Source organism: Myodes glareolus, chromosome 18 (genome assembly GCF_982192425.1).
Source record: "Myodes glareolus chromosome 18, mMyoGla1.1, whole genome shotgun sequence".
NCBI lineage: Eukaryota > Metazoa > Chordata > Mammalia > Rodentia > Cricetidae > Myodes > Myodes glareolus.
In genome coordinates this window covers 72,074,140-72,091,237 of record NC_142043.1, presented here as the reverse complement: position 1 = coordinate 72,091,237, position 17,098 = coordinate 72,074,140, and the positions used below count along the sequence as shown (strand labels likewise).

The 17,098-nt window shown below is 43.3% G+C and overlaps 1 protein-coding gene across 1 annotated transcript; it reads left to right on the top strand.

The window, feature by feature from the left end:
• The first annotated feature begins 500 nt into the window (after positions 1 to 500).
• Positions 501 to 17,033, top strand: Mog (myelin oligodendrocyte glycoprotein). The gene is made up of 8 exons (XM_048446570.3): positions 501 to 760; positions 2,759 to 3,106; positions 9,475 to 9,588; positions 11,978 to 11,998; positions 12,332 to 12,352; positions 15,079 to 15,195; positions 15,473 to 15,493; positions 16,251 to 17,033. Exons 1-8 carry the CDS (start codon positions 679 to 681, stop codon positions 16,262 to 16,264), a joined length of 738 nt encoding a protein of 245 aa, XP_048302527.1. The 5' UTR covers positions 501 to 678; the 3' UTR covers positions 16,265 to 17,033.
• Positions 17,034 to 17,098: the final 65 nt, after the last annotated feature.

The window sequence follows — 17,098 nt, the reverse complement described above, 5'->3', positions numbered from 1 at the left end:
TGGATCTTTGTGAGTTCAAGTCCAGCCTGGTCTACTTGTCAAGTTCCGGGGCAGTCAACCACAGGCAGACCTTGTCTCAGAATGGGAGTTAGGGAAAAGGAAGAGAAAGAGGAGACTAGGCAAGGTGTGGTGGTTACAAATCTTAGCATCTCAGTAGGAAGGATACAAAGACAAGAGGATCAGTAATTAAAGGTCATCCTGTGCTATATTAGTTTGTGACCAGGCTGGTATACATGATATGCCACCCACACAAAGACAATAGACACCTCAAGTCAAGACTGAATTTTTTTTTTATTTTTAAAAGCCTTCAATGGTCACTCTCCCCCAGATAGTTCTTGGTAGCAAGAGGAATTAAACAAGCCTTACAGACTCTACAGATCCCACGACTGCATCCAGGGAGGGGAAAAGGGAAACGGCCCAGTACCAGTCAGCCGCTGCTCCAGTGCTGTGAGGGGGGAGTAGAGGCAAACCCTGGTCATCAGTGGATCAGTAGTCCTTTTGTGCAAATGTCTGGCAGGGGTGACGTGGGGCCACTCCTCTGGGCACAGCTGTGGTAATGCCCGGATGGAGGTAGGGCCTGGGCAGTAGTGCCCTCCTAGATCCTCCCGACATGCAGCCTGGGGACCTCTGCTTGGCCTAACCCTACTTCCAGGGACTCTGTCCCCAGAAACCACAAAGATGGCCAGTTTGTGGAGCTTTTCTCTGTCTAGCTGCCTCCTCTCCCTGCTGCTCCTCCTCCAGCTGTTCTCCAGCTGTACAGGTAAGCGTGCTAATTCTGGACCTCCATAGACCTAACAACAGAAAGGGGATGTTCTGGGCTTACCTTTAATCATCCTCAAATGTCTGTATGAATTTCTTGTCTATACTTAGGTCTGCTGGCCTGGTTTCCCTCCCTAGAAGCCTTCCTGACTCCTTGTGGAATCAAATTCGGGGCCTGTGCAAGCTAAATTTCCCCCATTCATATGGTGCTGGGAATCAAACTCAGGGCTTTAAGTTCCCTTAAGTTCATGCTTTACTACTGAGCTCTATCCCTAGCACTAGTGTTGGGTTTTCACCTTTCAAAGGAGGAAAAAACTAAATTCTTGGAGTTCCTGTCAGAGTTTTAAATGACAGAAAGTCTTCTGCACATTACTGCAATGCCTGCTTGTGGGAAATCTCAATAACTCTTTGCTGGGAATTAGTGAGACGGTAAAGGTCCTTGCCTCTAAGTTCAGTGACCTGAATGATAAAATACAATAGCACAAATAAAATAAAGTTAATTTTAATATTTGAGTTATAGCATCTCATTAAGTTTGAGATCTTGCTCTGCAGAATCAGGCAGCAATAAGGTTTTATACAGGATCCTGTTCCCCAACGAGGAGGAGGAATAAAAGAAACAGAAGACAGAGTCCTATCTCAGGAGCCATGTGATGGGTGGAGGCCTAGGCCATGCACCCCCTAAAGACACCCTGGTATAAGGAAGAACCCAGTAGCTGAACCTCCCTGGGAAGGTGTTCAGAGAGGGATCCAGAACTGGCGTGAGCCTGAAGGTACAGATGGTAAGAGCGAAGCGGTTGTCCCCAGGGTGCATGACTTCACCATGGGTAGGGAACAAGGTGAGGACAGGGGGATGGGAAGCACTTAGGAGCAGGTCACATTCCAAGTGGAGGGAAGAGGCAGAGATGAACACAGCTGGTAGAAAAGCGGAAGCCATTGTACAGATGATTTCATGTTAGAACATTCTATCCTAGACATTCACAACATATCTTTAACTAAAGATTGCTTACTTTGTATATGTTCAAAGTTAAAAAATATATAAGACTGGCTGAAGCTCTTGAATTCCTTTTAAAACTCCTAAACCTGGCATCACGGTCCCTGTAATCACAGCATTCAGGGATCAGAAATCCAAGTCACCCTGAGCTACAGAGAACAGTAAGGCCTGCTTGGGCTACAAGGACCGTGACTCAAAAATGGGGAGGAGACACGGAAGAGATGGCTCAGAAGTTAAGCATGTTTACTACTTTTGCAGAGGACCCAAGGTTGTGTTCTCAGTACCAATATCTATGGGGAAGCTCATAACTACCTGTAACCCAGCTTCAGAGGACCTTATCGCCTCTTCTGGATTCCAAGGGTAGTCACACAAAGGTGACATGCATTCACCTACACTGGCACAGATACAAAATATTTGAAAGAAAAAGTTGACTGTCCTAAGCCAAGCATGGTAGCACATGCTCGTAATTCCAGCACTTGAAAAGTTGAGACAGGAGGGTTGCTGGGAGTTCAAGGCCAGCCTGAGCAAGACCCTGTCTCAAAATTGATACATAAAGGCTGAAAAGGATGGCTCTGTAGTAAAACATATGTACTTCTCTTACAAAAGATTGAATTTTGTTACCAGCACCCACATCCATGGGGTGGCTTACAATACCCTGTAACTACAGATCCAGGGGAACAAATACCTCTGTCCTCTGAGGGCACCTGCACTCATATTAGTGCTGATGTAGACACACACACACACACACACACACACACACACACACACACACAATAAATCACTGTGTGTGGTGGTATACAGCTTTGATCCCAGCACATGGGAGGCAGAGGCAGGCAGATCTCTGAGTTTCAGGTAAGCCAAAGCTACAAACATAGCGAGACCCTGTCTCAAGCATAAGTAATATAAAAATTAAAAATTGAGTTTCCTCTTTCTTATTCTTTTTTGAAGTAGATTTTCTATGATGAACTTACCACATCTGACTCTTGGTTTCTTTGGTGTCTTGGACAGGACAGTTCAGAGTGATAGGACCGGCGCATCCCATCCGGGCTTTGGTTGGGGATGAAGCAGAACTGCCTTGCCGCATATCTCCCGGGAAGAATGCCACAGGCATGGAGGTGGGGTGGTACCGCCCTCCGTTCTCTAGAGTGGTTCACCTCTACCGAAACGGCAAAGACCAAGACGCAGAGCAGGCACCTGAATACAGGGGACGCACAGAACTTCTGAAAGATAATATCGGCGAGGGAAAGGTTACCCTCAGGATCCAGAACGTGAGGTTCTCGGACGAAGGAGGCTTCACCTGCTTCTTCAGAGACCACTCTTACCAAGAGGAGGCAGCTATGGAGCTGAAAGTGGAAGGTGAGTCTGCCGAGGTAATATGCAGCGTGACCTGCTGAGCAGTTGACTTCTCCTTTAGCTTCAGTCGTTCGCTAAGGTCTCTCCATCCAATCATGTCCGTTCTGAGATCAGTCCAGTAAACAGGGACTCCTATGCTGTGGTTGTTGGTTATTTTGTTATTTGAATTGGGAAAGAAACTGGGATCAAAGTCAGTGTGTTCATGGATTAAGAAATCGACATTAGATAAAAGATGATAGCTAAGCTAGACAAATGCTTTTGTACTTCAATTGTTTTGTCTTGTTTGTTTTGTTTTATTTTGTTTTTTTGTTTGCTTGCTTCTTTTTTGTTTTCCTTTAATGATGGCTTTTCAGTATAATGACCTGGAACTCATTATATTGAGGAACCAGATTGGCCTCAAACTCACAGTAGTTCTCCCTTCTCTGCCTCCTAAGTGTTAAGAGCAGGGACTAAAGGCATGTGCCACCACAGCTAGCTTTGATTATATATAACTTGGGCAATCCTCCAGCCACAGCCTCTGGTGTGCTGGGACTAAAAGCATGAGTCACCATGCTCGGCTTAAAGTGATTGTTTTAGAACCATATCAGATAGCTTGGATGCTTCCCATGAGAACTTGTTGAGTGACATAAGCAAGCCATAGAATATAGGGAACAAAAGCATGTACCTGTGTTTGAGTGTATACTTACATACATGTATGCACACACACACATACTCAATATATGTGTATGTGTATATATGTGTGTGCATTATATGGCAGGAACAGAGAGAGAGAGAGAGAGAGAGAGAGAGAGAGAGAGAGAGAGAGAGAGAGAGAGAGAGTGTAAATAAATGACAGGGATAATTTAGTTAGTAGAGAGCATGCCTAGAATGTAAGTAGACACTGGTTTAATCCCCAGCACTGCGCAAATTGGTTTTGGGACCTGAATCCTGTAATTTCAACACTTAGAAGCTAAAGTCAGGAGGATGAGAAGTCAAACACCGGTCTAGGTTGTAGGAGACAGTCTCAAATAAAACAAAACAAAAAAGAGGCTGGAGAGATGGCTCAGTGGTTAAGAGTTTTTGCTGTTCTTTAGAGGACCAGAGTTTGGTTCCCAGTACCCACATAACTTCAGCTCTGGGAGAAAGGATACCTTCTTCTGGCCTCCAAAGGCACTCACACATACTTACACACATTAATAAAAATAAAATAAAAATTAAGCACACACGGGTATATGTAATTGTCACATAATTGCTTCATTTTCACGACTCTACTTTCTGTCTGCTCTGTGTGGTGCTGATTTAGGAGTTATTTATTATTTACCCAGCCTTAGAGTGGTTAAACTGTGGATAGAGAAATAGATGGAGCTTTGAAAGTTAATTGATATATAGTTGAAGAACGAGAGTATTCTGAGTGCTGAACCTCTGATCCTTTCCCTTCCTCCTCACCACCTGCAGCATGAATATCAGACAATCCGTCATTTTTGTATCTGAGGTGGGGGTGAGTGTTGCCAGGCTGAGACCAGAAGATGCATTGTACGCCCAGTAACAAAGCGCTATTTCTAGAGACAGCTTGCAGGGCCATGAAAATAGCTGTGTGCCACAGAATGTTCTTCAGACAGTTGTTTTTGCTGGGAATTTTTTGCTCACAAAGAAGTGGGGAGTCAGAACTTCAGCATACAGATTTTTCCTCATCCTGCTCAACAAATTCCCAGTTTAGCTGCCAACTCCAGCACACTCACTGCGGCCCAGCACATTTCAAAAAAGAAAGATGGAGGGGAGGGGCAGAACACACACACACACACACACACACATACACGGAACACTTTGCCTCAAGGGAGAATGTTTTTCTTGGAGGGGTTTCCACATTCCAAATCCCTCCAGTCATCTCCTGGAGGGAGACAGGAAGGACTGGAGTTCCATTCACAACACTGAGTAAAATTTGGGGAGCAGTAGCACAGACCTGCAATCCCAGCATTTAGGAGCTAGAGACTGAAGGACAAGGAGACTTCAGAACAGACGTACCCTGCTTTAAAAACAAAATCAATGTCCACATTGTCCCCTCTCTAGAGACAAGCCCACTGTACCATCAAAAATAAGGCCAAGCTTGTTTTTCCAAGCTTGTTACCCTCGTTTGTTTTTGTTTTGAGACAGGTCTTGCAGGTTAGCTTCCTGCCTCAGGCTCCTGAATGCTAAATTACAGGCTTGTGGAATCATGCCTGGTTGTATCAGCATTTTGTGTAATTGACTTTTTCATCAAGGACTGCTGGCTCCCCAATAATGACCTAAAAACATATTATTAATTATGAAGCTCAGCCAGTAGCTTAGGTTTATTACGAACTAGCTCTTACAACTTAGATTAACCCATTTTTATCAAACTATTTTTGTCTCATGGCTTTATTGCCTTCACTCTGTACTTTCCTTGCTGTTTCTCTCCATCCGACTGATGCTTCTATCCTTCTTCTTCCCAGTGTCTTCTGTGCCTAGAAATCCTGCCTAGCTATTGGCCATTTAGCTTTTTATTAAACCAATCTGAGTGACATGTCTTCATAGTGTACAGAAAGATTTTTCCACATTTTCCACGTTTTGTCTAAATAAAAAGAAAATGTTTTAACTCTAACATAGTAAAACTATATTCAATAAGAGCAATTATCAAGTTTTGTCTAAATAGAAAGTTCTTATTGTATATAATTTTGTATTAGGCTTAAAACTCTCTTATTTAAACAAAAAGGGGAGGTGCTTTAGGAAATCCTACAGCCATTACCCCTTAAGTTACCTGCCCACTGGGGCATGGCCTCTAATACTGTTTATGCTGATATAAAGCATGTATCCAGCCTCTTTTCTGGCTGCAGGATTCGGTTGCTGTTTTTTGTTACAGCAGAGGATATTTCTTTGTGAGTCTATCCCTAAATAAATAACCTTCTATTATTCTCAATTCTGAGTTAGTGTGGGATTTCTTTTAAGCATCCATCTTCAGAAGGGTATTAACTTTAACAAGTGAAACAATAAAAACAATTATCAAGTATGACTTACATTACAATATCCAGGCCATTTGATAAACTTAGAGAAAATACTCTATCTTTTCTTGATGAGTCCAAAGTTTTGTGCCTAATTTACTTTCTATTGTAACTAAGGAAAACTATAATTATCTGATCTTCAATTCCATTGAAGACCCTAGAAGGATATACTATTACCTGAGTAAACAGGAAGTGCAGAGCAAACCACTTGCAAAACTAAGAAATGACAGAGATATTTGGCTGCCTGGGCAGCCACTCTGCAATGTTGGGGCATCCATCTTCAGGCTGCAGGCTTAGAATATCTGGTAGCCTTTTCTGTGAATCAACAGTTTTGAAGAACTATCTCACCTTGTTCGGGCAAAGTGTAGCAGTCACTTTCCTGTGTGTCCTGCAGACTATTTCTGCAGACTTTTCTGTGAAGCAGGAATTTTGAAGGACTTTACCTTATCTTGGCAAAGTTCAGCAATCTTTTCCTTCGTGTCCTGATTATCCGGTTTGTACAGCATACTAAGTAGTCAAGACAAGGGAAGTTTCTTATCCAAATGGCTAGTTTTACCACATTGAAAGCAAACTCTAGATGGAGGTCCTTCAATACCCATCATCTTACTTTGAAGTAAATTGGTGCTGCCAGGAACAGACATGTCTCATTGTCATGAAAAGCCCTATGCTAATAAAACATTTTTAAATGCTATATTCTGTAGGTCTTTGAAGTGTTTGAAGACCATCTATCTATTAAAAAATATCTCTGTTTGACCCTGAAAACATATCCACTATGACTACATATTTGATTATTATAGGTGACTACTAACCTGTATTTCTTTATTAGAGTTTGTAACAATAATGTTCAAGGATAAGAAATTGACAATACATTGTTAAATGAGTTTTATAGGTACAATAACTTAAACAAAGGTAGAAATGTATATATAGTATGCTCTTACAAAAGTAACTTTAAATTTGTATTGATATATAAAAATACCTTAAACAAGCATAGAACCATATACACAGTATAACAAAATAACATCAAATCTGTATCAATATACAAAAATCCTTACCAATGTAAAATATTTATGACTAGTAGTTGCTTTTTAAACAACTTGTGACCAATTCCTCTAAGCAATAATAAACATCCACAAACCAACAAATGACCAAAAACCATCCACCCCAACTCTTGGGAATGTGGATTTTGGATTCTCTAGACTGCTTCTTGTTGTCTGGGGATACTGGAATCATTGGGGGGACCCCAAGAAAATTAGGATAATGGTCAAGTCCTGACTAGAATAGTCTGTGAGGCTGGACCATCTCAGCTAGTAGCCTTGAAGCTGTTTTGGATACACAACTCTGGGGAAACTGCAATAGAGACACTCTGAGAGGCTGGGTTACTTGGGTCATCCATTTTCATTGGTGTCTAGTCCCTTGCTCTGAAAACACATAAACTTTAAAAGGTGATATACATATCTAAATTAACACAAGTATGGACTGTGCATTGTACACAAGCCAGTTAAAGATGATTTCTTTGTGTTTTATGCTTGAGCAGGTAAAAGGCATCTGTCAACTTTATAAGTCTGTTAGGAAAAAAATCAAACTTTAATATAAACCTCTTTCCATGCCATATGAAAGGATGACATGTAATAATATGTCATGAGACTTCTGTAGTCAACAAGATTTATCATGTCTCATCTCATCTCAGAGCTGTTCCCCTGTGAAGGGATTAGTTTACATGTTACCTCTTCTGTAGTGTTTTTGGCTTTCTCCCCTATATCTGTAGCTAAGATTCTCAGGAGGTCTTCCCTGATCAAACCTGATCTCTATTAATCTGAGAGCAATCCATGCCCTTTTGTTTCCTATGGAAACAAAAGCTTAACCTCTCCCCCAACACAAGAAAAGCAACTGTCAAACTTTGACAATACATGGTAGGACAGAACTTCAAAAATTTCTGCTTCAAAAAACATCTGTCCGATATTTTAGTCCTCTAGACTGAACATGGATGCTCCAGTGTTGCCAAGGAACCTTGAGTGGCTGTCCAAACAGTCACAAGAAACTGCTTTTCTTGTTTCTTTCAGTTCTGGAAGTTGTTTGTTCTGCACTTCCTATTTATTCAGGAAATATTATTTCTTTCTGAGGTCTTTGGTGGAGTTAAAGACTAGATAGTCACAGTTATAGTTTCCCTTAGTTATGATAGAAGGTAAATTAGGTCAGAGCTTTGGACTCAACAAGATAGAATAAATAATGGAGTGTTTTCTCCAAATATGCCAAATACAAATAGACTGGACATTGTAAATGTAATTCTTACCTGATTATTGCTCTTTTTTAAAAAAATATTTATTTATTTATTTATTTATTTATTATGTATACAATATTCTATCTGTGTGTATGCCTGCAGGCCAGAAGAGGGCACCAGACCTCATTACAGATGGTTGTGAGCCACCATGTGGTTGCTGGGAATTGAACTCAGGACCTCTGGAAGAGCAGCCAGTGCTCCTAACTGCTGAGCCATCTCTCCAGCCCCTGATTATTGCTCTTATTGTTTATAGTTTTATTATGTTAGAATTAAAACCTTTTCTTTTATTTAGACAAAGAGGGGTAAATGAGAAATAATCTTTTTGTACATTGTGAAGATTTGTCACTCAGATTGGTTTAATAAAAACGTGAATGGCCAATAACTAAGCAGGATTTTCAGGACAGTAAGGACACTGGGAAGAAGAAGGGCAGAAATGTGGAGAGTCATGAGACAGAGACAGAGGAGACAGGAAAGTAGCATGAGCAGGGCAGAGTGAAGGTAATAAAGCCACAAGGCAGAAAGTAAATTAATAAAAATAGATTAAGTTATAAGAGCTAGTTAGAAACAAGCCTAAGCTTGTTGTGGGAGTAACTTCCGCTGCCTCAACCAATAGTCGCTGAAATACGAGCCCACAGTGCAGCGGGGAGCGACTTCCGCTCCGTCAGCCAATAGCTGCTGAAATACCAGCCCACTGGGGCGTGGTATATTTCTCTTTTAAAAAGAGAAGCATATCCGGAATAGGCCCTCTTGGTTCCGGCTCTTGGTTCCGGTGCTTGCTCCTGGCTCCTGCTCCCGGCTCCTGCGACTAGGCTCCCTTCCTGACGGTTTATGGTGTATGTAAGTTTTACCCCCCAAAATAAATAACCCCTTAAAACATAACTGGTGTGGGATTGATTCGCCGATATAAGCTATCGACCAAGCTTTCATAATTAATAAGTCTCCATGTTGTGATTTGAGAGCTGGCCAGAGGGACAGAAAAATCTACCTACAATTTTGTAAATCTTAAGGTTGATTCCCTTATTCCACCCACATTACTGTAGCACGGTCTCTGAATAGGGTGCTGGGGAAGTAAGCTGGGTGATGCTCATTCTGCCTTTCAGATCCCTTCTACTGGATCAACCCCGGGGTCCTGCTGCTGATCGCACTTCTGCCTGCACTCCTCCTGCAGATCTCTGTGGGCGTTGTCTTCCTCTTTCTGCAGCACAGACTCAGAGGTATGGGCAGCGGTTGGGTCTGTCGGGATCCTTTCCTGGCCTTCAAGAATTGGTCATCTTTAAGGTGTCTGAGTTCAGAACTATATAACAAGTTTTAGGATCTTGCATTTCCCTGTGAAATAAGACTGACATGTAACAGCCTCATTGTGAAGGAAGAAATTAAGTCCATGGGTGGTTCAGTGAGTTGCTCAAATGGCCAGGCAGTAGAACTCAGCCCTCCACAGACCTTAGCAGCATCATGAAACCAGGAGAGTAGTCTCTTCAAAGTCAGCCAGATCGAAAATACTAGAAAAAAAATAAATCTTTTTCTCACCTTAAAACCATCTCAAATGTTTGGTTACTTGTTCCTTGGCAAGGAAAAGCCCTCTGCCATCATGGCTGAATAGAACAGGAAAACAGAGCTACGCAGCCTGGGATTCAACTCTATTGTAGAGACCAAGCTATGAGGAAAATTCTTAGGTTCTTCAAGTCTCCGAGTAGGGATAGTGTTTTCCCTCTTAAGCACCTAGGGTAGATGCAGTCACAAAGTAGTGTCTCACTAAATGTCTACTTATTCATTCAAGTGGGGTTTAACTTTATATTTACAATATGGTGATCTACTTGGCCATGTGACCTGAGCAAGGAGTAATAGAAGTAACTTATGGTATAGAGCTGGAAAGACAGCTCAGGGGCCAAAAGTCTGTACTGCTCTTACAGAGGACCCAAGTTCCATCCTCGGCACTCTATGTCAGGCAGCTCAGAACTACTCATAACTTCAGGAGATCTGACCTTTTCTGGATTTCAGGGACACACGTACTCATGTGCATGCTAGTGTGCGTGCACGCATACACACACACCTCACAGAGAGAGAGAATTTAAACTAAAATTAGAAAAAAAAACCATTATGTTGTTTGAGTATCGCTGGATCCTGAGAAATAGTCCTGAAGACTTCGCATTCTTTCTTTTTTTTATAGTTTAATTTATTTAATAATTTAATAATATAAATTAAATTTAATAACTAAATTTAGTTTATTATGTATATAGTATTCTGCCTGCATGTATCTCTGCAGGCCAGAAGAGGGCATCAAGTCTCATTACAGATGACTGTGAGTCACCATGTGGTTTCTGGGAATTGAATTCAGGACCTCTGGAAGAACAAGCAAAGCTCTTAACCACTGAGCCATCTCTCCAGCCTGACTTCTATATTCTTAAAAGCTTTTCTGGAGGTCCTAGCTTTGAAGTGTAGTTGTTTGTATATGCTTAACCAAAGAATAGTGGGCCCTGCTCTTTTAGAAGATCATTCTCTCTAACCAAACAAGCGTTTTGGGGAGGGACACATATGGGGCTGTAAGGAAAGAAGAGAAAGGAACACTCACCTAGCCAGCTGAATCAGCATAAATGACTGTGGCAATCACTGGGGTGACAGACAGCACAGCCAGACTGCCCTCACTCCCAGGCTCTCTGGGGTGACAGACAGACAGACAGCACAGCCAGACTCCCTCACACCCAGGCTCTCTGGGGTGACAGACAGACAGACAGCACAGCCAGACTGCCCTCACTCCCAGGCTCTCTGAGGTGACAGACAGACAGACAGCACAGCCAGACTCCCTCACACCCAGGCTCTCTGGGGTGACAGACAGACAGACAGCACAGCCAGACTGCCCTCACTCCCAGGCTCTCTGGGGTGACAGACAGACAGACAGCACAGCCAGACTCCCTCACACTCAGGCTCTCTGGGGTGACAGACAGACAGACAGCACAGCCAGACTGCCCTCACTCCCAGGCTCTCTGGGGTGACAGACAGACAGACAGCACAGCCAGACTCCCTCACACCCAGGCTCACTGGGGTGACAGACAGCACAGCCAGACTGCCCTCACTCCCAGGCTCTCTGGGGTGACAGACAGACAGACAGCTCAGCCAGACTCCCTCACACCCAGGCTCTCTGGGGTGACAGACAGACAGACAGACAGCACAGCCAGACTGCCCTCACTCCCAGGCTCTCTGGGGTGACAGACAGCACAGCCAGACTCCCTCACACCCAGGCTCACTGGGGTGACAGACAGACAGACAGCACAGCCAGACTCCCTCACATTCAGGCTCTCTGGGGTGACAGACAGACAGACAGCACAGACAGACTGCCTCACACCCAGACTCTCTGGGGTGACAGACAGACAGACAGCACAGACAGACTCCCTCACATCCAGGCTCCTTTTTTCTTTATTTTGTTGTTTAATTCAGACAACAGGAAGAGCCTGAATACTTGGTTTTAAATCGCGAGCTCTTCCCACTCCCCAAAGACACCCCCAATCTACCAAGGAGTTGTCTGCGCGGAGGTCCAAGGTACTAGGTGCAGAAGGGTCCTCACACAGAGCAGACCAGGAACTAAAACATTGCCTTTTTCTGTTCTAGGAAAACTTCGAGCAGAAGTTGGTGAGTTCCAGGCACCCTCCCTCCCCAATTCCTCCTGTCTAGTCTTTTAGTTTAACCAAAATACCCCTTTCTTCAGAACATTTCTGCCTCACCGCCAGGGCTCTGTGCTCCCTCCAGTTGGGAATATCAATGTTTAAAACTCTAAGCAGCTGAAAATTAGAATCTTATTGGTTCACCTGAGTTCAGTCAGTGCAGACATAAAATCCCATAACTTGCTTTATATTTTACTTTTTATTTATTTTATTAACCAGCTTTAAGTGATTGAAATAGATTCAGGGCAAGAATCCCCTTTCCGTGCCCAACTGAATCTATTTTCATCTGTTCCTTTTTCAGAGAACCTCCATCGGACTTTTGGTAAGTTCAGACATCTTCCAACCCTCCCAAGGCACTGTGGAATTTCACTTGCAGCAACTAGGACCAGTGGCTCTTTGTGGGGTCACTCCGCCTTTTCTCTTTACATTTAAAACCTGCAGGAATATAGCAAACACTTATGTACCACAATGTGTGCACTTATGTACACATTTAGTGTAGTGAGGTACTACACTAAATTCCACAAATGTAAACTTCTTCTACACATTTTTTCCATCCTGTGAATTATAAAAGATAGATAAACAGATCCTTTTAACATCAACTGGGTTGCCTAGTGGAAAAAAAATCTACTTGGGCAAGACATAACGACTGGAGGTAAAGGCATGGCTCAGTGGTTGAGAGCACTTGCTGCTCCCCTAGAGGACCTAAGATCTATTTCCTGACCCACAGCAGACATCTGTACATACAATACATACATACATAAATAAGGAAAAATTGTGAAGCATGGTGTCACTATGCAACCCTGGCTAACCTGAAATTCACTATGTAGATCAGGTTGACCTTGAACTCATGGAGATCCACCTGCCTCTGCCTCCCCCAGTACAGGGGTTAAAGACACATGCTGTCATACCCAGAAAATTACATTTTTTTAGTCATCTACCATACTTAAATGGCAAAGTTAGTTTTCACGAGTACAACCTGAGCACATGGTTCATCAGAGAAGGCTTCTATGAGGAAAAAGTAAAGTCGCTCTAATACCTTCCCTTTTTTGAGTAAGGATCTCATATGGCTCAGGTTGGCCTCAAACTCTCTACGTCATGAAGGATGACCTTGGGTTTCTGATCCCTCTGCTGTAACCTCCCAAGTGCTGGTATATGCATATGCAAATGTGCATGCACCAACTAGAATATTAATCCCTCAATTATCATCCTTGCATTTTCTTTACTTCAGACTGCACAGTCAATAAGGACAGCGTCAACAAAAGACTACCCAAATGTTTGTTGAATAAATTCCACACAAATTAGAAAATAGAATTAAGCAGAGCACAGAAAATTCCTCCTCTGAGCAATCTTCCTAAACAACCTTTCTTTCTGAAGCCAAGACTAATCCTGTTCAGTTCTCCTGGTACCTGGCACACCGGGCTCCACCCTAGTATTTGACATTGGGCTTGCGTGTGGATGTCACACATGATGTAGTCTTTGATCACCCAAAGAGAAATATAATTTTTTAGTGGAGGGGTAGAGTTGGGGGAGTTTGAGCAAGTGCTCACACAGAGGTCAGAGGACAATCTGTAGGACTTGATTCTTTCTTCTATCATGTTGGTTCTGGGGATCACACTCAGGTCTGAAGGCTTAGCAGTAAGTGCCTTTATCAACTAAACCATCCCTGTAAATGAAGACTGCACTTTCATTTTCCCAGCCGCCCAGACTCGAATAATCACATAGAAACTATATTAATTACAACACTGTTTGGCCAACAATAGCTGAGGCATATTCCTAGCTAGCTCTTACATCTTAAATTAACCCATTCCTGTTATTTTATAATTTACCACGAGGCTCACGGTTTGTTATTCACATCTTGCTTCTTGGGCAGCTACATGACATCTGCCTGACTCTGCCTTCTTTTTCCCTGTGTTTAGTCTGGCTTTCCCACCTAACTATATTCTGCCCTGTCGTAGGCCAAAGTGCTTTTTTATTAACCAATGGTAATTAAACATATTCATAGCATAGAGGGGGCATCCCATGTCACATCCCACTGACCCCATTCACTTATTCTGAGATAGAATCATGTATTTCAGTCTGACCTCAAACTTGCTATGTAGCCAAAGATTACCTTGAATTTTGATCCCCCTGCCTCTATGTCCTATATTCTGGGATCATAGGTGTAAACCAGCATGCCTAATTTATGCTGTGCTGAGGATGGAACTCAGAGTTCTGTGCATTATAGGCAAGTTACAAGAATTTGCTCTACAAACCGAGCTACGTTCCCAGCCCCCAGGATTTTACTTATAAGAGTTGAGTGCCTAAATTCTTAACCATTTTTTGTATCTTGAAGTCATAAATACAGTCAGTACTAATACTGTGTGTTTCTGATAACTGATCCTAGGGGCCTCAATGTGTGAGATAAGCATTCACCCCTAGTCTGTTACTTATATTTTTACTAAAAGAAAACCTTAAGAATAACCAGGTTGGAGGGGCTGGAGAGATGGCTCAGAGGTTAAGAGCATTGCCTGCTCTCCCAAAGGTCCTGAGTTCAATTCCCAGCAACCACATGGTGGCTCACAATCATCTGTAATGGGGTCTGGTGCCCTCTTCTGGCCTGCAGGCATACACACAGACAGAATATTGAATACATAATAAATAAATAAATATTAAAAAAAAAGAATAGCCAGGTTGGTGACCTACAATCCCAGTACCCGGGAGGCAGGATTTCTCAATAACAGTCAGGGATACATGGAAAAACACCCTGTCTCCAAAAAAGCAAACAAACATACTAGGGATGGGAGTGAGGGTGGGGGGTTGGTGAGTAGCCGAATATGAATAATGTATGAAAGTGTCATGCAACCCATTGTTTTGTATGTTAAATAAAAATAACTGAAAAAGGAAAGCTGAGTTCAATTAGAAGTTGATGAAAATAAAGGCACAGTGCACCTCATCCAAATTCATGAGCTCTATAGTTTGTCCCCAGAGTTCTTTGGTGTTTGGGGGATTCAGGTTAAAAAGAGTGGTTGTGGCAAAAAGGGAAAGAAACCGCTTTTCTCTACCATTCAGATCCTCACTTCCTGAGGGTGCCGTGCTGGAAGGTCACTCTGTTTGTTATTGTACCTGTTCTTGGACCCCTGGTTGCCTTGATCATCTGCTACAACTGGCTGCACCGAAGACTAGCAGGTGCGGTATCCGGGCAGCAAACAGGACCACTCTGCAGCGGGGAACTCAGGCAGACCAGAATGAGAAAAAGTGGAATCAAGGTTCTACATTCCAGGGCTGGGATTGCCTTCCTCCTGTGTCCGCATGCTCACCATCAGAATTCTCAGGAAAAAAACTGAGAATCAATGAGATGCATGGGGCCCTTAGTGGAAAGGGAGGGTAGTCTAGTGAGGATATGAGGTGTGTTGGGGGGAATCTCCCACTGATCACCCACCTACTCATTTCTCTTTGTTTGCAGGACAGTTTCTCGAAGAGCTAAGTAAGTTCTCCCCAACACCCCTCCCCATTCTTGAGACTAGTCTCAGTCTGCGCCTCTGAAACTCACTGTGTAGACCAGCCTGATCTGGAATGTATGGCAATCCTCTCGCCCGTCTCCACGTGCTAGGGTCATAGGCATGTGCCACCATTCCCAATCTTTCTCCTTTCTCTTAAACTGAACAAAAAAGCCGGAGTAGGGAAGATGGTTACTGAGGGATCATAATCCCAGGAAGAACTGGAAGGACTGGAAGGGGAAGGACTGGAAGGAAGGACTCCTCCTTGAAGGAAGGGGAAGGGAATACCAAGTTTTCAATGCCAGAGAAGCTGCTGAGCAACCCTTACTTGCTGACATAATATCCTTCAGAACCCCTTGGCCAGAATCCCACTTCCGCATTCTCCTCTGGCATTTTTCATAATAGTTATCCTGAACCTCACTTCAAGACCAACAAAGGAGGTGGGAGAGGCAGAGGTAGTATGCCCCTGAGGACTGTCTGTCTCCTAGGTTCAGTGACATCATGAAAGAAACCACTGGCAGATTTTTTGTTATTGTTGTTTTTTGTTTGTTTTGTTTTTTTTTTCTGTACAGGGATTCTCTGTAGCTTTTGGTGTCTGTCCTGGAACTAGCTCTTGTAGACCAGGCTGGCCTTGAACTCACAGAGATCCACCTGTCTCTGCCTCCCGAGTGCTGGGATTAAAGGCGTGCGCCACCACTGCCCAGCTGGCAATTTTTTTTTTTAACTTACATTTCTTTCTTCTAGGAAACCCCTTTTGAGTGATGGTGCCACTTTCTGGAATGAACAGGAGCCTTGCAGACCCCCAGAGAGGGGTCGTTGGGGACGTCTCTCATTAGCCTCTGTGCCACAGGCACTTTCCAATCTACATCTACAGAAACACCCTGGATTCCAAATACAATTTGATTTCCCTTCTTCAACTATTTTCCTTTCCTCAGCTCCTTCCTTCCTCTAGTTTTTGCCTCCCACATCTTTTTGCCCCTGTCTCAGTCTTCCTCCAGGAAGTACCCACAGCTGAGGGCAGGCAGTCTTTCAGAAGACACCTGTGTATCAGAGTAATGCAGGAGCGATTCTGTCAAACAGGACATCCAGCACCTCTGCATTAGAAACTACGACTGAACAAATGGTGGATGTTTCTCCCAAGACTGCAGCCTTGTCTGGGAAGAGCAGCAATGTAGACAGTAGGGGGGCAGGGACAGAAGAACTCACAATACTGGGGAAGCTAAGAGAGACAGAGCGTGAATATGGAGCCTGAACCCACACCTGCAGATGGGATCTAAAGAACTCTGAGAACATCACCCTGCTTGGGCAGCCTGTGGAAGGGAGGACCTTGGGAAACAAGGGTTGAGAACTGGGTGCCCTGTCTTTTCCCTTCTGCTTCCCTTAGCGTCCTTTATACGTCTGCCCCTATTTCTCCCATCTTCGTTCCTCTCAGAACATGCACTGTTTATTCAGCTATTACTACTTGATGGTCTACCAGACACAACAAACTAGGTGCTAATTAATAATACAGTTTACTGTGCACACTTCTCTTCCTTTCTTTGTTGAGTCTTTTGTCACTCACTCAACTCTCCTATCCAAACCTCCTGAGCCAG